This window comes from Stylophora pistillata, chromosome 14 (assembly GCF_964205215.1).
Source record: "Stylophora pistillata chromosome 14, jaStyPist1.2, whole genome shotgun sequence".
NCBI classification, from domain to species: domain Eukaryota; kingdom Metazoa; phylum Cnidaria; class Anthozoa; order Scleractinia; family Pocilloporidae; genus Stylophora; species Stylophora pistillata.
In genome coordinates, this window is record NC_142532.1 from 21,922,471 (window position 1) to 21,937,041 (window position 14,571).

General features: G+C 37.5%; 1 protein-coding gene and 2 long non-coding RNA genes across 3 annotated transcripts; 2 read left to right on the top strand and 1 right to left on the bottom strand.

Moving 5' to 3' along the window:
• Positions 1–477: 477 nt before the first annotated feature.
• Positions 478–4,558, top strand: LOC148717063 (uncharacterized). The gene is made up of 4 exons (XR_015995270.1): positions 478–1,196; positions 1,968–2,047; positions 3,055–3,189; positions 3,953–4,558. It is a non-coding gene; the product is annotated as an uncharacterized LOC148717063 (long non-coding RNA).
• Positions 4,551–10,656, bottom strand: LOC148717064 (uncharacterized). The gene is made up of 3 exons (XR_015995271.1): positions 7,199–10,656; positions 6,584–6,655; positions 4,551–5,367 (listed from the first exon to the last, which is right to left on the bottom strand). It is a non-coding gene; the product is annotated as an uncharacterized LOC148717064 (long non-coding RNA).
• Positions 9,584–13,491, top strand: LOC148717065 (uncharacterized). Its single transcript, XM_088744892.1, has 6 exons — positions 9,584–9,712; positions 9,853–9,954; positions 10,089–10,319; positions 10,631–10,900; positions 11,461–11,841; positions 12,342–13,491. The coding sequence occupies exons 1-6, from the start codon at positions 9,622–9,624 to the stop codon at positions 12,599–12,601; spliced, it is 1,335 nt and encodes a 444-aa protein (XP_088601018.1). The 5' UTR covers positions 9,584–9,621; the 3' UTR covers positions 12,602–13,491.
• Positions 13,492–14,571: the final 1,080 nt, after the last annotated feature.

The window sequence follows — 14,571 nt, forward strand, 5'->3', positions numbered from 1 at the left end:
TTCGGATTTATGAATATCACTAGATGTGCCAGTATCTCCGAACATATAACTACAAAACAAATAACAATAAGTTTAAAGTTTAGTCTAATTGCCAAAAATTATGGACAGCTGTAATCTGTAACATACCCAGAAAAGGTGGTGACACCTTCATAAAAAGGTCTTCGTGCTTTACATAAATGCGCTTTTCAAGTGAAGTGCTTGCAATCAGTATGCAGACGTACGTGGTAACAGCTCTGTGCTAATACGGATCAATCAGAGAACGAGGCTATCGCAGGACGTAAACGCTGCTAAAAGCCCTCCTAAGGGCTCGCCAATTTTCAGAGCGGGGAAGGGCGGGGCGGGGGGAGGCTATTGCTTTATGACTGACTAAAAGGCAAAACGCGGGTCCTTTTTTTCTCCTGCCCTGCCATCAAACCTAAATAAACACGGCATGCAATATCACCAGTGCTTTATTTGACATAAATCACATTTCGACCCGTAGATAAGATTAAAAGTTATGGATCAATCATGACTAAAATTTGCCTTATTCCTAACCACCTCCCCCCCCTCTTTGGTCGATGGGTAGCGCCGTTCGAATTATATCTGGGGCAAAGTTTTGATCCTCATCGAGGCCTGAATTTTTGTCCAGGTGTACCGGATCTAGATGGGAACATTATTAGAGATGGACTGATTTGCTTTTTCATTTTTGTTTTTATTAGGTTGCGTCAAACTCATCGGTCGTTTTCAAAGATCAAACTTAAGCCTATTCTTGTCAAGAAAAAGATGTTTTCAGAGAATAAATTTGGAAAATCAATACTTCAAGAAAGACAATCGGCCTCCCAGCCCAAAGCATCACCTGCAGATAATCACACCTTCTCCTCTGCATTACCCCCACGGAATTATTTTGCATACCGATTGTGAGGCGAAAATATTTTGCATTGCAAATGTTTTTCACCAATTAGTATTCATCATAGCTCCGTCAGGAGCTTCGTACGCTGAGCACAGAGCTACTTCAGGCTGTTTGATTTGAGGCTTCTTGTTTCTGGCCTTGTAAATCGCTGCTTAGGAAGTTCAAACCTGTTCTAACGTCTGAGCGTCGAAGCTAAAAATGATGAGTAGCCTTGAATATCAGTTTTTGGTGTGTAAAGATTCTCCCACGTGGCTGTCACTGTCGACAACAGCAGACCACTTGTGAGAGGACCGAAGTCTTGGTTAATGTAAGTTATCTTGTTTTGTTCTCGTTATTTTGCAATCCGGTACAATTTGCGAGCATATTTTTTCAGCCTTGGGAGAGCTGAGTTAGATAATCTTGTGTTTTAAGTGACAAATCTATCTCACTTCCCCTTCAAGATTTTTTTAAACTTGTTTGCCAAAACAAACTGCAGAGTTCTTCTTAAGGAAACTCAAAGCGACATCTTCCACTAGCATTAAGGGAGTAATACGCTTTTAAAACTTTTGAAGAGTAGTAAACCAGAGACACTTGGTAAATATAACAACTGGAATTTCATGACTGAATCGTTTTCAAATATTACGTTAGCTTTCAACTCTAAGCAACTCCTGGCTTTATATTTCTCCTATAAGTATCACCCTCATATAAGATGTAAAGGGATTAAAGGAAATTACTACAAATTTGAATTTTAATCGATTTTCGGAAATTTTTCCGTATAACCCCCTACCAATCAAATACAAAGCCGAAGTCCCAAAGGTAATCTGTTGTTTTGCTTCTGTTTTCTTTTATCCAACAATTGTATACATAATGAAGTATGGGGTTATACGGAAATCTTGCCCAATTTTCTATACATCTTCCTTTATATACTGTGGATGCGACTACTAATCCCACTCCCCTCAAGACCACGTGACCCCCCCTTCCTTTCAGGCCATGATGATGACTGGACTCTAAAGAAAATTTAAATCTTTTATTCCCATTACTATGGACTCGGAATCTCATTGGTTGCCATCAACAATAAATTCTTTGCATCTTTCACTAGGCTATAATGTAACAGAAATGAATGACTGGTCGTTATCAATTGCAAGATCAACATTCCGAAGACAAGCACAACTAATACAGGTCAGTTGATAGCTTTATTTGTTGCTTAATTTTTTTTATTTTAATTTTACACTCCCAAGATTTCCCAAATGATTTCTCCTTACTATCTGCCACACAATTTTTTTGATGTCGGTTTAGAGAATTTGGTGTTGGATCAGCTAATAATGTCCTGTTTGATATTTTTCTTTGTTCTCATCACTTGTCTGCTCGATTACGTATTGATTTGGAGGGATAAATTATGTCTTGATCCGCACCCATGGGAATTAATTCTGTTGACATCTAATCTAAGAGTGACTCTAATTTTTCCTGTTCAAAAGTGCTCCACGCTAAAGTTTTAAAACACTTTCTGAGTTACTGAAGGTTGCTCCAAAGCAGAACTGGAAGTTCTGTATATTTGTGTATATTTATAACTCTTAATTTTTAAGAGCATCTTTCGATAAGGATACCAGGTGATACTAGTGTCTGAATCTTCTTCATACATATTTTTCTAGGAGAATTGAATGCATTTTTAGATATAAAAAGTATAGATAGGGTGGAAAGAATCTTAGTGAGCACCTTTAAAAGTTATTGGTATATGAACGTCGAAAAGGGGCCGTTTGACCTCATTTGACGTTACTGTGTTAACATTTTTCACCTTGGATGCATCTCTTGATATAGACAATTTGTGGGGGTATGATTTGTTACAAACCACTTTGATATTATTTCAATGTAGTAAGACAAGAACCCATTACTTGGAGCATTCAACTCCCCTACTGATGTCACGGCATTTTCACAGAATGGTTTATTTCAAGATTATCTTTTTCCGGGAAATAGGTAACTCGAGCTCACACATTCACGAGTAAAGTTCTAAATTAACTACGCGCTAATCGTAGGGAATCCCGTTTCGTGGTAAATTTAAACCAAAAATAGACTTATCAGTGAAAACACCATGGCATTAACAAAGGGCATTTGATTGCTCCAAGTAATGGGTTCCTGACTAAGAATGAATATATAAATGGACGTGTTGGTTTTATCTCAATATAACAAAGAAACGTGAACTCCAAAGAACGTACGCCATGCTAGCAACGGAGAAAAATTCAGAACGACTCAGTAACCCTTGAACTCCCAGAAGTGATTAACATGAAACTTCTCCTTGAAATATCCATACAACATCAAGCACACAGGTAATGAGAATACTCAAACGTATCAGGCAGAAGTTATCTTGATCTAACACCAAATTTTCATCACTAATTTACAAAGGAATGAGTAGCAGGTAGAGGAGAGAATTTGCAATTAGAACTTTGGCGTTAAAGGATTTGTCTAAATTTGAAACTATTTAGCTTGAATTTGACGATAAACGATGTAAGGACATGTACTTATTATAACATGAAGCAGATTTTGGCCGATAATTAACTATTATAAACTGTGGCTTTTAAACTGAGCCTGGTGTATCGAAAATTGTAGCAGACAAATAACGATGTTTTAGATTGAAATAAGGAAAAGAAAATTGTAGACAAAATCATGATATATAGATTTATGCACTCAAAAATTGCGATAGGGAATAACATTTAAAGATTCAGGGATCAGAAATAAATGTACTTACCGTAAATTGGGATAATATCTAACGTTGCAACAATTTTGTCTCAACATGTTGCGAAGGAATGGATGTTTCTGTAATTAATCTAACTAGGGGCTAAGGGAAAAAACCAATTTAATAATATTTTATCATGAGTATTTAGCGACTCTTCATGATTATTTTGTCTAGATATCAAACCAAGCTCGAGAAGCGTAGCATTTTATTCGTCTTCACAGGAAACTCTAAACTTAACTTAGAGGAAGGTTTTAGCAAATACATTGTGTAGAGCAAGTAGAAAATGTGTTCGCCGTTACCTCAATTCAGAACATCCTCAAAAGCTTTAGAACGAAATCTTTTTTTTTTTCTTACAGGTTTGAAAGATGATGCCGCACAACATAAAAGGAATTTATGGGCTTGAATAAAGTTTATCAGACTTCATCCCTTTGATTCACGCAAAATTACCAAATAAGAAGCGCTTTTAAAAAGGCCACAATTATTCAGGAAAATATTAAATATTTTGGCCGGAAATTATTACTGGCAACAAAATGAACTAAAAACTAAGTCATTTGGCGGGAAATCATAACCGGGAAGTTTTTGATCCAAAAACTATAAAAAACAAAAAACAAAAAATAAACTAAGTCTTGGCGGGAAAATAAGAAGAAGGAAAAACAAGTCTGCGCTTTTGAATCGTGCCTTGTGTTGATCCAAAAATATTCCAAGTCTTTTGGCGGGAAAAAATCTTGCTTCGTCAAGGAGATTTTCTTCAATCAAAAGCCAAGGATATATTTTGTTTTAATATATTTTTTTCAAATCCACAGAAGGGTTTTTCCTCTCGGCGACCCTCCATGTGCAAAAAAAAGTAAAAGAGATAGCCTTTATTTTGACTTCTTACCAGGCCCTTTTAAAAGCGCTAATTTTTTTTGTTTACTCGTATTGTTGATAAGAGACAAAAGATGGAATAAACAGATGTTATATCCTTTTTGTTTATTTGTTCAGGGTTGAATGGGTTTACAACAATTGATGAATACAAGTAGGCATTCTACAAACATAGTAATAATAAGTCTAAACACTACGAATAACTGCTTAAGATAAAACTTCGACTCATACAGCTCTAAGAACCTTTGGATTTACATTTGATATACTGCTTAGTGCTCTTGCCTTGTTTTTGATAACATTTCATTGAAAACTATGACAAAACAGACTCACGAAATAAACTGGCGAAGATTTTACAGTCTGACAACTGAATTAACAACTAGTAAATCGTCGAATTACGTGTTGAATGAATATGAAACTTCTGGGTAAAACGTTATAAGACTTCTGCCAGAAAAACTAACTGAAAAAAGCACTTGATAATCGAAATAAACTTACACTTGTGATCATTTCAGAGAGAATCGTTGCTCTTACAAAGCATTTCGCACCAGAGGCGATCACTATTAAGCTAAGTCGACCAATTTCAAGCTCTCTTTAATTGCAGTTGTGAAAACTTCACGTTACCTCGAATCTTAAAATCTAGAATAATTATAATTTTTTTCTTGCCTTCCCTAAATATTTCCTCAAATTCTTTTCATAAATTCAGTAATTTCTACCCGATATAAAACCTAGAATTGAAAGCGTTGATTTTCGATTATGAAAAGTCTGAATTTCTCAATTCTTGCGGCTGTTAGTGACAGTTAATACCTCTAGACGATAAGTTTCTTGACCAACTCGTTTTCACCCGCCTTTGCTGTCTTTGATTTCGTCCCATCTCCTGCTTGTGGTCCTTCATCGACGAGGGGCGTCATAGGAACTGCAAGACAACACAGACAGCTGTGTCAGAATGAAGGACAATGCTAATCTTGCAAAATACAAATGGAAAAACTCGTAAAATTATGACTAGACGCGATAAGATGGCAAAAAGAATGACTGATATTGGTAAAACTTCGTGGGCCTGTTTAAAAACAGTTGAGATGATGTGTTTTAATAATTGTATAGGAAACCTGCTCATTCATCATGATTTCATCAGTGTGGTAAAGTCGACAGAGAGCTTTGAACACTGTATATGAAACAAACTTGGAACTCAAAAAAGCCCTGCTGTTATGAACCATTTCTTGCCAATTAAAAATTATTTCGAATAAGGGCTGCAATTTGTTTATCAATAGAAGAAAGAAGCAGGTATAAATTTACGTCATCCAAATATAATGCAATTAGGCCGCAACTAACCATTTTGCAAATGTCAAAAGCGTGCGAGTTTAATGCAAATACACGAGGTTTGAAAACAAATTCAAGTGGATCAGAGGCATCTCTTCAGCTGCTAGTTTTTCAAGTGCTTCGTAAAAAAATTTTCTTAAAAAAGATTCCACTCGATTTTTATGACACGGCGAAGATGTATGCCTCCTTTTTGGCCTTTTTCGATGAAGAAACTTGACATTTTCAAAAAAGACGACTTTCCCTCAACATCCGGCCAAAAATTCCAAAAATTCTGATCATTCTTTGTTGATGACATAACTAAGTGTTCGATTGCAAAACAATCGTTGAAAAGTGCCAAAACATCTTCTTAGCACATGTTTGTGGTGTATACCAGTAGCTCGTACAATTTTATTTTCTATTGTGACTTCCATAATTATGATCGAGTACTTGTTCATATAGAAACTGCTTGTTACCAAGAAGCTTGAAAAAGTGCTTTAATAACAAAAATATTCCTCCTCGTAAAACCAAGATGGCCTGTCAGCCACCTTGAGCAAGTTTTTAAATCTTTATGAAATTCATTTTTCAATATTGACTTTTTTCCTTGTCTCATAGGCCCCAGAAATTGAGTTGCGCGTCAACATTCTGCTGCCTTATTCTCGTTGAGTGAAATAGTTTGTAAAACTTTAAACTAATCTACTGAAGCCAAAACGTTACAAAGCTAGATATTTCTGGCCGAAATCGTAAACAAGGACCATGTGCAACAGATCCCATGGGAAAAGCAGTCACACGTGCACATTCCTTGCCTATTTTTTAGCAAAATGGAAGCTGTGCCTTACCTTCATGTAGTTCTTTACTTTTGATTCCTCTTTATCCCAACTCGTGTGGTTTTTTCTTTCACTTGATTCCATCTACGAGCCAGGCAGAAAGTATAATCAAAATTACTCTACGCGTTTCCATGGACTGTCATAAAATAGATAAATTATTTGTCAAATAATTAGTTTTAACTCAAGAAAAAAATCCATTCATTAAAATATCCCGATGTTTTCTGTCTTGCAACCTTTCTTTCCCGAGTTTGTCAAGTTAGAATAGCCGTGGATTTCTCTCTTTTGCAAATTTTCTTTCAGTCCAGTCAGATATCTTCAACACATATTTGGTAGCAGAAGGTAATTTACAATTTTTCCACGCTATGGTATTTCAACACCAAGATAACAATGCAAATTCTGACTGAATCAATTCAATACATGGCTTGGGTGGATGACTCAACATATTTTTCAATTCTCCCTCGAAATAGTATTTAATCAATTTTTTCGATCGTATTTTTAACGTAGATGTGAATTGAGCATTATACTTAACGAGAACAAATTCGAAACACTCCAACTTTAAATCAGAATTAAAAAACTTCATCCTGCGGGTTGGACAACAACTTATGATTTGAACTAATTCACTCTTACCGTGTGTCATGTTGTGGAAAACCGTATTATGAACAGGCACTCCACGTCAATAAAGTCTTCAAGTGCAAGCAATGGAGGCCCAAGCAATTCCTCGATGCCTCTGGTGACGTTTGAAAGTTAGACATATTAAAAGATAGGTTTCTCCGGGTTACTCCCTGTGAAGTGACCACGAGGAACAATGAAATGTAAATGAGATGAAAGATTTACACAAGTCATGTAAATTCAGTTTCACAGGGAAGATCTGAAGGCGAGGCTGGTGTTCATTTGCGTAGGTGATTTTTTTTGTTTAGGAAGAAAAGAATACGCTTTCACAGAGGGATTTTTTCGCTGGAATAGAGAAAGTATATTAGCAAGAAAAGGAGTTTTGTAGAAGTGAACTGAAAGGAGGCCAGGAGTTGGGTTGATTCAGAGTTGTTTTCTTTATAAGCCGAGTCAAATACGTGAAATAGAGGCTTACTCATACACTCCCTAAAAAAGGTAGAAAAAAAAGGAAAACACAATTTTCTCTCCTCGTTAAATTAGTAGACCCAATTTCGTTGGCTCGTATTCAATTTTGTTCAATATGTTGCTATGGAAACTCAGTATGAACTGGTAGCTCTAGTTGAGACCTCTCTCTATATGATATTCCCAAATCTTTCCTTCAAATCTCGCAGATCATTTACTACTGCAGTCATGAACAGATGGTCGTGTCGACTATAACCTGCAGTTTAGTCTTTTCGTACAATTTCGTGCAAAACTGACATAGCTCACTTAATCGACTTTCGCTAGTAATGTCAAAACATAGCTTAGCTCGTAATCCCAAGAGAGAGATTCGTGAGCTGTAAGAGTATTAAACGGCAGACAGAACACATGTTCCCCACACAATGTAAAGTAAGTCAGATTAAATAAATACATAGCATTTTTGAAGACAGAGTCTTCCCAAAATAATTCAAAACGGCTTTGTTTTCGTCTTACTTTCTCATGCAAAAAGTCAGTTTATTTCTTCAGTTGAGTTGTTTCAGATGCAGTCAGGCGTGGGACTAGTAAATTGGATTGTCCTTTTTTACAATGTGATTGGCCTGTTCGGAAAAATGACTTTATGACCATATCTTTTTGAAAGACGTATCAAAAAGGCTTCAAACTTCATTAGCCAGGTATTAGTTATATGCTTCACGAATTATGAAGTTACATATCTCAAGAAATATTGAATTTTCTAAAATGTGAACTATTGCACTAAGTTAAGATATCACGCGGTTACTTTCCGTGACTCTAGGTTCCAAACACTTAGTTGTTTTTGCTCAGAAGAGAAAATGACGCTGATACGTAATTGTAATTACAAAATAAACAAAACCCGTTATCATAGCAGCCGTTTTACGTAGAGCAATTAGTGCGGTCTTTAATTACATCAGCCAAGCGTTTAGTTTAACAGTAATTGTATATGACATCGACACCCAACCTTAGTTCAACTGTTGGAGACTTCGAAACAAACGTCGTTGATGGGTGAATAACAAGAAAATATAATATCTCTTGGAGACTAACCATGTTAAAACCACAACAGGCTGTGAAATTGTTGTTCTTAATCTCTGTCTCCTTTGTTACTGCTGGTTTTCTGCCATCTTTACATTGGGACCCGCGAAATCCACTGTGAGTGTTGATCACAAAAAAAAAATCTTTTGTTAACTGCTCGCGTATACATAACATGCATGTTACTGAGAAAGACAACTCTTATTATGTGACTGAAAGTTCGTTCGAAGAGTGTTTCTGAAATTTGAAATTTCTTCTTAATATGTTTACCGAGGCAAACTTTTGAAAGCCATTATTTATGGTAACTGAACATACTGGAAGGAAGTCGTGAGTTTTTCCACTGAACTCCGTCTGAAGCATTGGTTTTAACTCCTCCCTTTCTACCATCAATTAAGCTCTTGTTAACTTAAAATGGTTTAGCGCTATAAGTTCTTTTAATGTCCATTAGCTGTTTTGCCCGCATGCATGCTTGTTCACATCTATTACTAATGCTGGTTTGATTACTTTTCCAGTCAATATATATATAGTTGCATTTCAATTCTTCCTCGTCACTTGACACTTTTTTTTTGTAAGGTACTTGTATGCGTGTACATCTTACTTATAAAACTTTTTTCTATTGATAATTTCCCTTGTTCGTTTTTCAAAATTTTCGTCTTCTCCCTTGACTACTTAATAGGTTCAAACAAACTGTGGAGATTAACGTTCTTCAACATTCTAAGCTCAACGTGTTATGTCCAAATCCGGGAAGCGTCCTGCAGAACCGAGACTCCGGTATCCCACAAGAACTCATGTACGAAAACATGTGGATTGTGACCAAAGAAGAGTATGATATGTGCAAAATAAACACAACAGCTCCTACATTCTCAAATGGTAGAAGGATCTTAAGTTGTGAAAGTCCTTTGGAGTTGAAATACTACCAAATGGTCTTTAGAGTCTACAGTCCTCCCCGCCAAGATGAGTTAGTGGATATCAGTCTAGAATTTGCGCCTGGAACAAAATATTACTTTATAGGTAAGGTTTTAAAAAGTTACCTCAACTCATTACGGTTTCTACGCTTTTCTTCTCCTGCTCAATATAAGGACACCTTCTTTAAGTCATACTGAATTGAGACTATCTAATTTCATCTAATAACTATCTTTGTTATTCCTCAGCAACCTCAAACGGAATGAAAAGTTCACTTTCTAATTACGATGGAGGGCATTGTGTCACGTCTAACATGAAAATGGTGATTCATGTCTGTCATGGAAGTTCTGGTGAGAGACGTATCAAGTTGTTATACTCCTTTTTTTCCCTTGGGAGGGGGGGTTATAGTCCCTTCCCTCCCGTTCCTCCACATAGTGTACTTATTATTGCTTTCTCACACTTGTACTTGTTTTGTTTCCCTAAGATCCCAAGTGCATTGATGCTCCCGAAATTTCTCCTTCCAGTTCAGTCTCTTCGTGTGCTTCTGTCACAGAAACAGTACATCATTGTCCAACACCAAGTCTCAGCAGCAGAGGATCTTCTTCTGTTCTGGTTCATCGGTCCAGTCCAATTCAATATTACTCAACAGCGACCTCTGCTAGTCCGACAAATACTGCGCTTTCTCCGATATCGTCAGCCGCTATCCAGTGTCAGGGTAAGACACCATGCGTCCGTCCTATGATCTATTTATTTTCTGCACGAATCTCTTCGCGTGACATGAACTTTTGCGGACCAACAAAATTATAATAAAACGCAGAAAGGCATGTAAAATTGATAAATTGCGAGATTTTTCGTTCTGGTGAGGACGCAAGTGAAGCAGATATGCTAAGAACTCTTGTTTCAGGCCTTCTTGTGGCAAAAATTCAAAACATAACACGTTAGTCACTCAACTGCCGTTTCTCTTCTCAATTACATGTATTTGGACATGGTGGATAATTTACTCATCATTCTTCTTCTTTTATTCAGCAAAATTTGAAGCTTCCATCTTAGAAGGATTCCTCTCTTTATTCGCAAACCAGTCTCGCCTGTTGGCAGAAATTTACAACTACACTTCCATAATACCAGATCTAGAGCTTGTGCTGCGAGGAATTAATCTTTCACAGACGGTGACACAGAAAGCCCTGCCTGAACAGGACAAAAATGTAACACAGAACTGTACCAAGGAAAAAGATGGCGCTGTCGTTGCTCAGAGTGCACCCAGCGCACCTGCTTGTCCCCTGGGAAATTATGCTCCAGGTAAGGTGTTAAATTTTTAATCAGAGATAATTCGATTGAATGTCGAGAGTAATCCGAAATTGCATTGTTTTGCTTTACTCCACTCTGTGATTGGTCCAGAAAACTCGCATCATTCTCTCAACCAATCAGATGCAAAACTAAACCAGTCACCAATTGGTCGCGCACGTTTTCCGCGCTTTGAGCAATTCGGTTGTTTTTATTTTTAGTTCTCCTTGGCTCTTACACGTATTTTTCTTTCTGATTACTTTAATTTAGTGCGATACTCAATCAAAAAACGCTCCAAATGTGAAGTCTACATTCTAATCTGAGGAAAGCCTCCGTTTGATTGAAAATATACTCGTGGATTCATCTGGTGAAATTATCTGTTCTTCGAAGCATACTTGCAGTTCTTTTCAAGCTTTAATCTCGACAAACTGTATCGTGCACGAATGTGGGAACTGATAACATTATCTAATAAATATCTGAGCGCATTGTAAGAACTTCAGCACGGAATCACCCGGCGTTAAATGTAACCTAGAAGCCTTAATTGATTACCCTGACTGCATGTTTTTCTTCTCAAGTTCTTGCCAGCTGTGACGCACTCTTTTTATCCGGCTACAAACTTAGTGGTATTTACCGCATCGATCCCTTGGATGGAAAAGGAGGATTTGGAGTGAACTGCGACCACGAGAACGGCGGAGGAGGTTGGGCGATTACCCTACGACGATTTGATGGTTCCTTGGACTTTGATCGTGGGTGGAATGCCTACAAGGAAGGCTTAGGAGATCTAACGGGAGAGTTTTGGTTAGGCTTGGAGAAAATATACAGACTTACTGGTGGCTCGTATTTCACCTTGAGATTCGATCTCGAATCCCTGAATGGAACTAAGAAGTACGCAGAGTATGAAGGATGTCAATTGGACGAGAGACGAAAATACCAGATATCTGTTGGAAGTTACTCAGGTGAGAAATGACGATAAGATGGGATGAGATCTATGGAGGCTGCCAAAACGCGAGGAATACGAGATATTGAAGCCTGGGCTAACCTTTTCACTTTTTCGATTCTGCCGGTCATTGTCTTATTCAACAATACATACATCCAGCGGTTTTCTTTTCAGTAGGTTGCATAGAATCTCGAGGGGTTTTTTTATTTCTTACTGCACGACAAAACTTGTTTTTCCTGGTTTTTTGTTTTGTTTTTGATAAGTAGAAAGAAAATACAAGATAACCTACCCAGAAAGTATAATTATACCTGGATGCTTACAGAAAAAAACCTTAACATTGGGCTGGAATGCTGGAAAATTCCTACAGGTGATCAAAGATGGCATGCCAGAGACTTATGGAAAATTATATTTCAACAGTCGGCTTGGAAAATATTTTTACCCAAACCGAATAAATCCACGGAAAAGAAACAATTTATGGGGATGGCCAAACCAAACTAAATTTGCTTTTTCCTTGCGCAGGCGATGCAGGGGACTCGTTTTCGTATCACAATGGGATGAAATTCTCCACTAAAAATACAGATTATGACCGATCCACCTTAAAGTGCGCTCAAGTTGCCGGTGGCGGCTGGTGGTTTAATGACTGTCAACGCGCATGTCTCACAGGAAGCTACGAGAATGGCACGCACAGCTCTCAAGGAATTGTGGGTATTCAATGGCAGGCGTGGACTGGGGTCGATTATTCTTTGTCTAAAGTTGAGATGAAAATAAAACCAGCCTAAGTTGTGACTACAGTCAACTTAAACAGCAAAATAAAAGAATCAATTTTCTGTCTCTGAGAAGAGTTGCGGCACGTAAGGAGAATTAATATTAAATTTAGGAACCTATTGTTGGAAAGACAGTCTATAGAAAGGAGCCCGACGAATCAATTGCCCATTTCGGAACTACTTTTGGGAATTCGGAAATAGCCTATTCCCATGATTCTCTCCCACTAGCTATTTAGAGAGAAATACCTGAAGCCATTTCCATATCATGCACACAGCAATCATGAACGGTAACGCACCTCTACCCAAATAGAGCGTCTCATGGAAACGTAAGCTAGTTGAACTAGCTTACAGGAACATAAATAAACATCGAGCTGTTTCAATGGTTCTTAAATGACCGACTGAATAGGCTATTTTACAGTTGTGTACTTAGTTGCCAAGCCTTTGATTCAGAGTGAGGCTAAAGATGACCTTGTTGTGATAGAGACCTCTATCTAGTTAGCATGATAACAAAGTGATTTACATTTGAAAGGCAGCAACGTTTGTATCATAACAAGGTCATCCCTAGCCTCACTCCCGTTCAAAGGCTTGGTAACCAAGCACACAACTGTAAAATGGACTATTACAGTTCATTTGTTTGGCCGTTAGCCAGGAAAACTGGATCGGGTACTGGAAATCGAGGCTGCTCTTTCATTGGAAGAAGTTTTGGTTTTATCTTCCACAATGAATGGCCAAAAACGAATTTGTATTCGTTTCTATTATCGAAAACAATTCAAACATTTTCCTACTTTATAACGTAAATCTTTCCTTTTGCAACATAGTTAGCATGATGTGACGAGCACTACGTTAAACTTGTTACTGACCACTATTAACACAAAATTAAAACTCTACCCTTTGTTTCATTGGCACTACTCTAGAAAATAAGAGAATATGTAAATAAGAGCAACCATCCTTTCTTTAATTCCCCCATACATATTTTCATACTTAACTTTACAACGTCTCAATGAAAGTCCAACATACCAAATTACCACTAACAACAGGCCGGGACGGAAGAATAATCAATAATTTGCAATTATATATTTCTAATTAGGTGGCGAACTGTCTCTGAATAACGCCACTATAGTTTTATGAATGAGATTAACTTGGTGGACGATGTTTGGAGGTTGTCATGGCGGACACAAAGAGCTTTGAAGCTAAGCAAGGCATCTAAGCGCCATTCTGGATTAGACCCTACCTCTGAGTTCTCCTGAATAATGAAATTGGATCTTCAACCAGTTTTCACTTCATTGAATCGTTGAATAGAACACAAGTGTACAGAATGGTACAGAATGATGGAAAAGTCTTAGTTAATTAGCGCTCTCTCTTGACCAGCGCCTGAAAATTTCCAGCACCTTCACTTGTCACAAATTTAAGTCCACCTTCGTTTTTGTCGTGTTAAAAACTGTTTAACGGGACAAACTGCTGGAGGAGTTGGAAAAATGTGCCGAGAACTGTTCCTTTAATGCTTATTTTTGAGAACGGAATTTGAATTTATTTCCCATTAGACGAATTGCGAAAAAAAGTCATACTGTGAAGAGCTCCCCCCGAAAAAATACTTTGAAGGCACCTCTCCTTTGAAGATAGCTCTACTCTGCGCGAAAGGGTTGAATTTCCTCCGTATTCAAGTGTATTGTGAACAAAAAACTGAAATAAGCAGGAAAAAGTGATCTCACGAGAAGCAATTAGTTGTGCCCAGTAGACCCCTCTGTAGCGAAAAAAAAAAAAAAAAACCAATTGAATCATAAACGAATGATACATCCCCAATGGGGATGCTAGCCATTACAGGTTACTCCTACCCTCACCTCCCCCCTTAAAATTTCATATTTGCCCTGTAAGCTTCGCTTCTCGGCCAAATATTAATTTTTTGGACAATCTCTCAGACGCGGACATTATCAGCCGACCTACCAGCCGTCCGAAGGGGTTTATTCACTAAATATATTATCAATCAA

What these genes read in the sequence shown, in the direction of transcription:
- LOC148717065 (XM_088744892.1), top strand. Translation starts at nt 9,622, where the DNA reads ATGGTCTTTAGAGTCTACAGTCCTCCCCGCCAAGATGAGTTAGTGGAT. An exon ending in CCTGGGAAATTATGCTCCAG is followed by an intron (nt 10,901 to 11,460) that starts GTAAGGTGTTAA and finishes TTTCTTCTCAAG; the next exon opens with TTCTTGCCAGCTGTGACGCA. An exon ending in ATCTGTTGGAAGTTACTCAG is followed by an intron (nt 11,842 to 12,341) that starts GTGAGAAATGAC and finishes TTCCTTGCGCAG; the next exon opens with GCGATGCAGGGGACTCGTTT.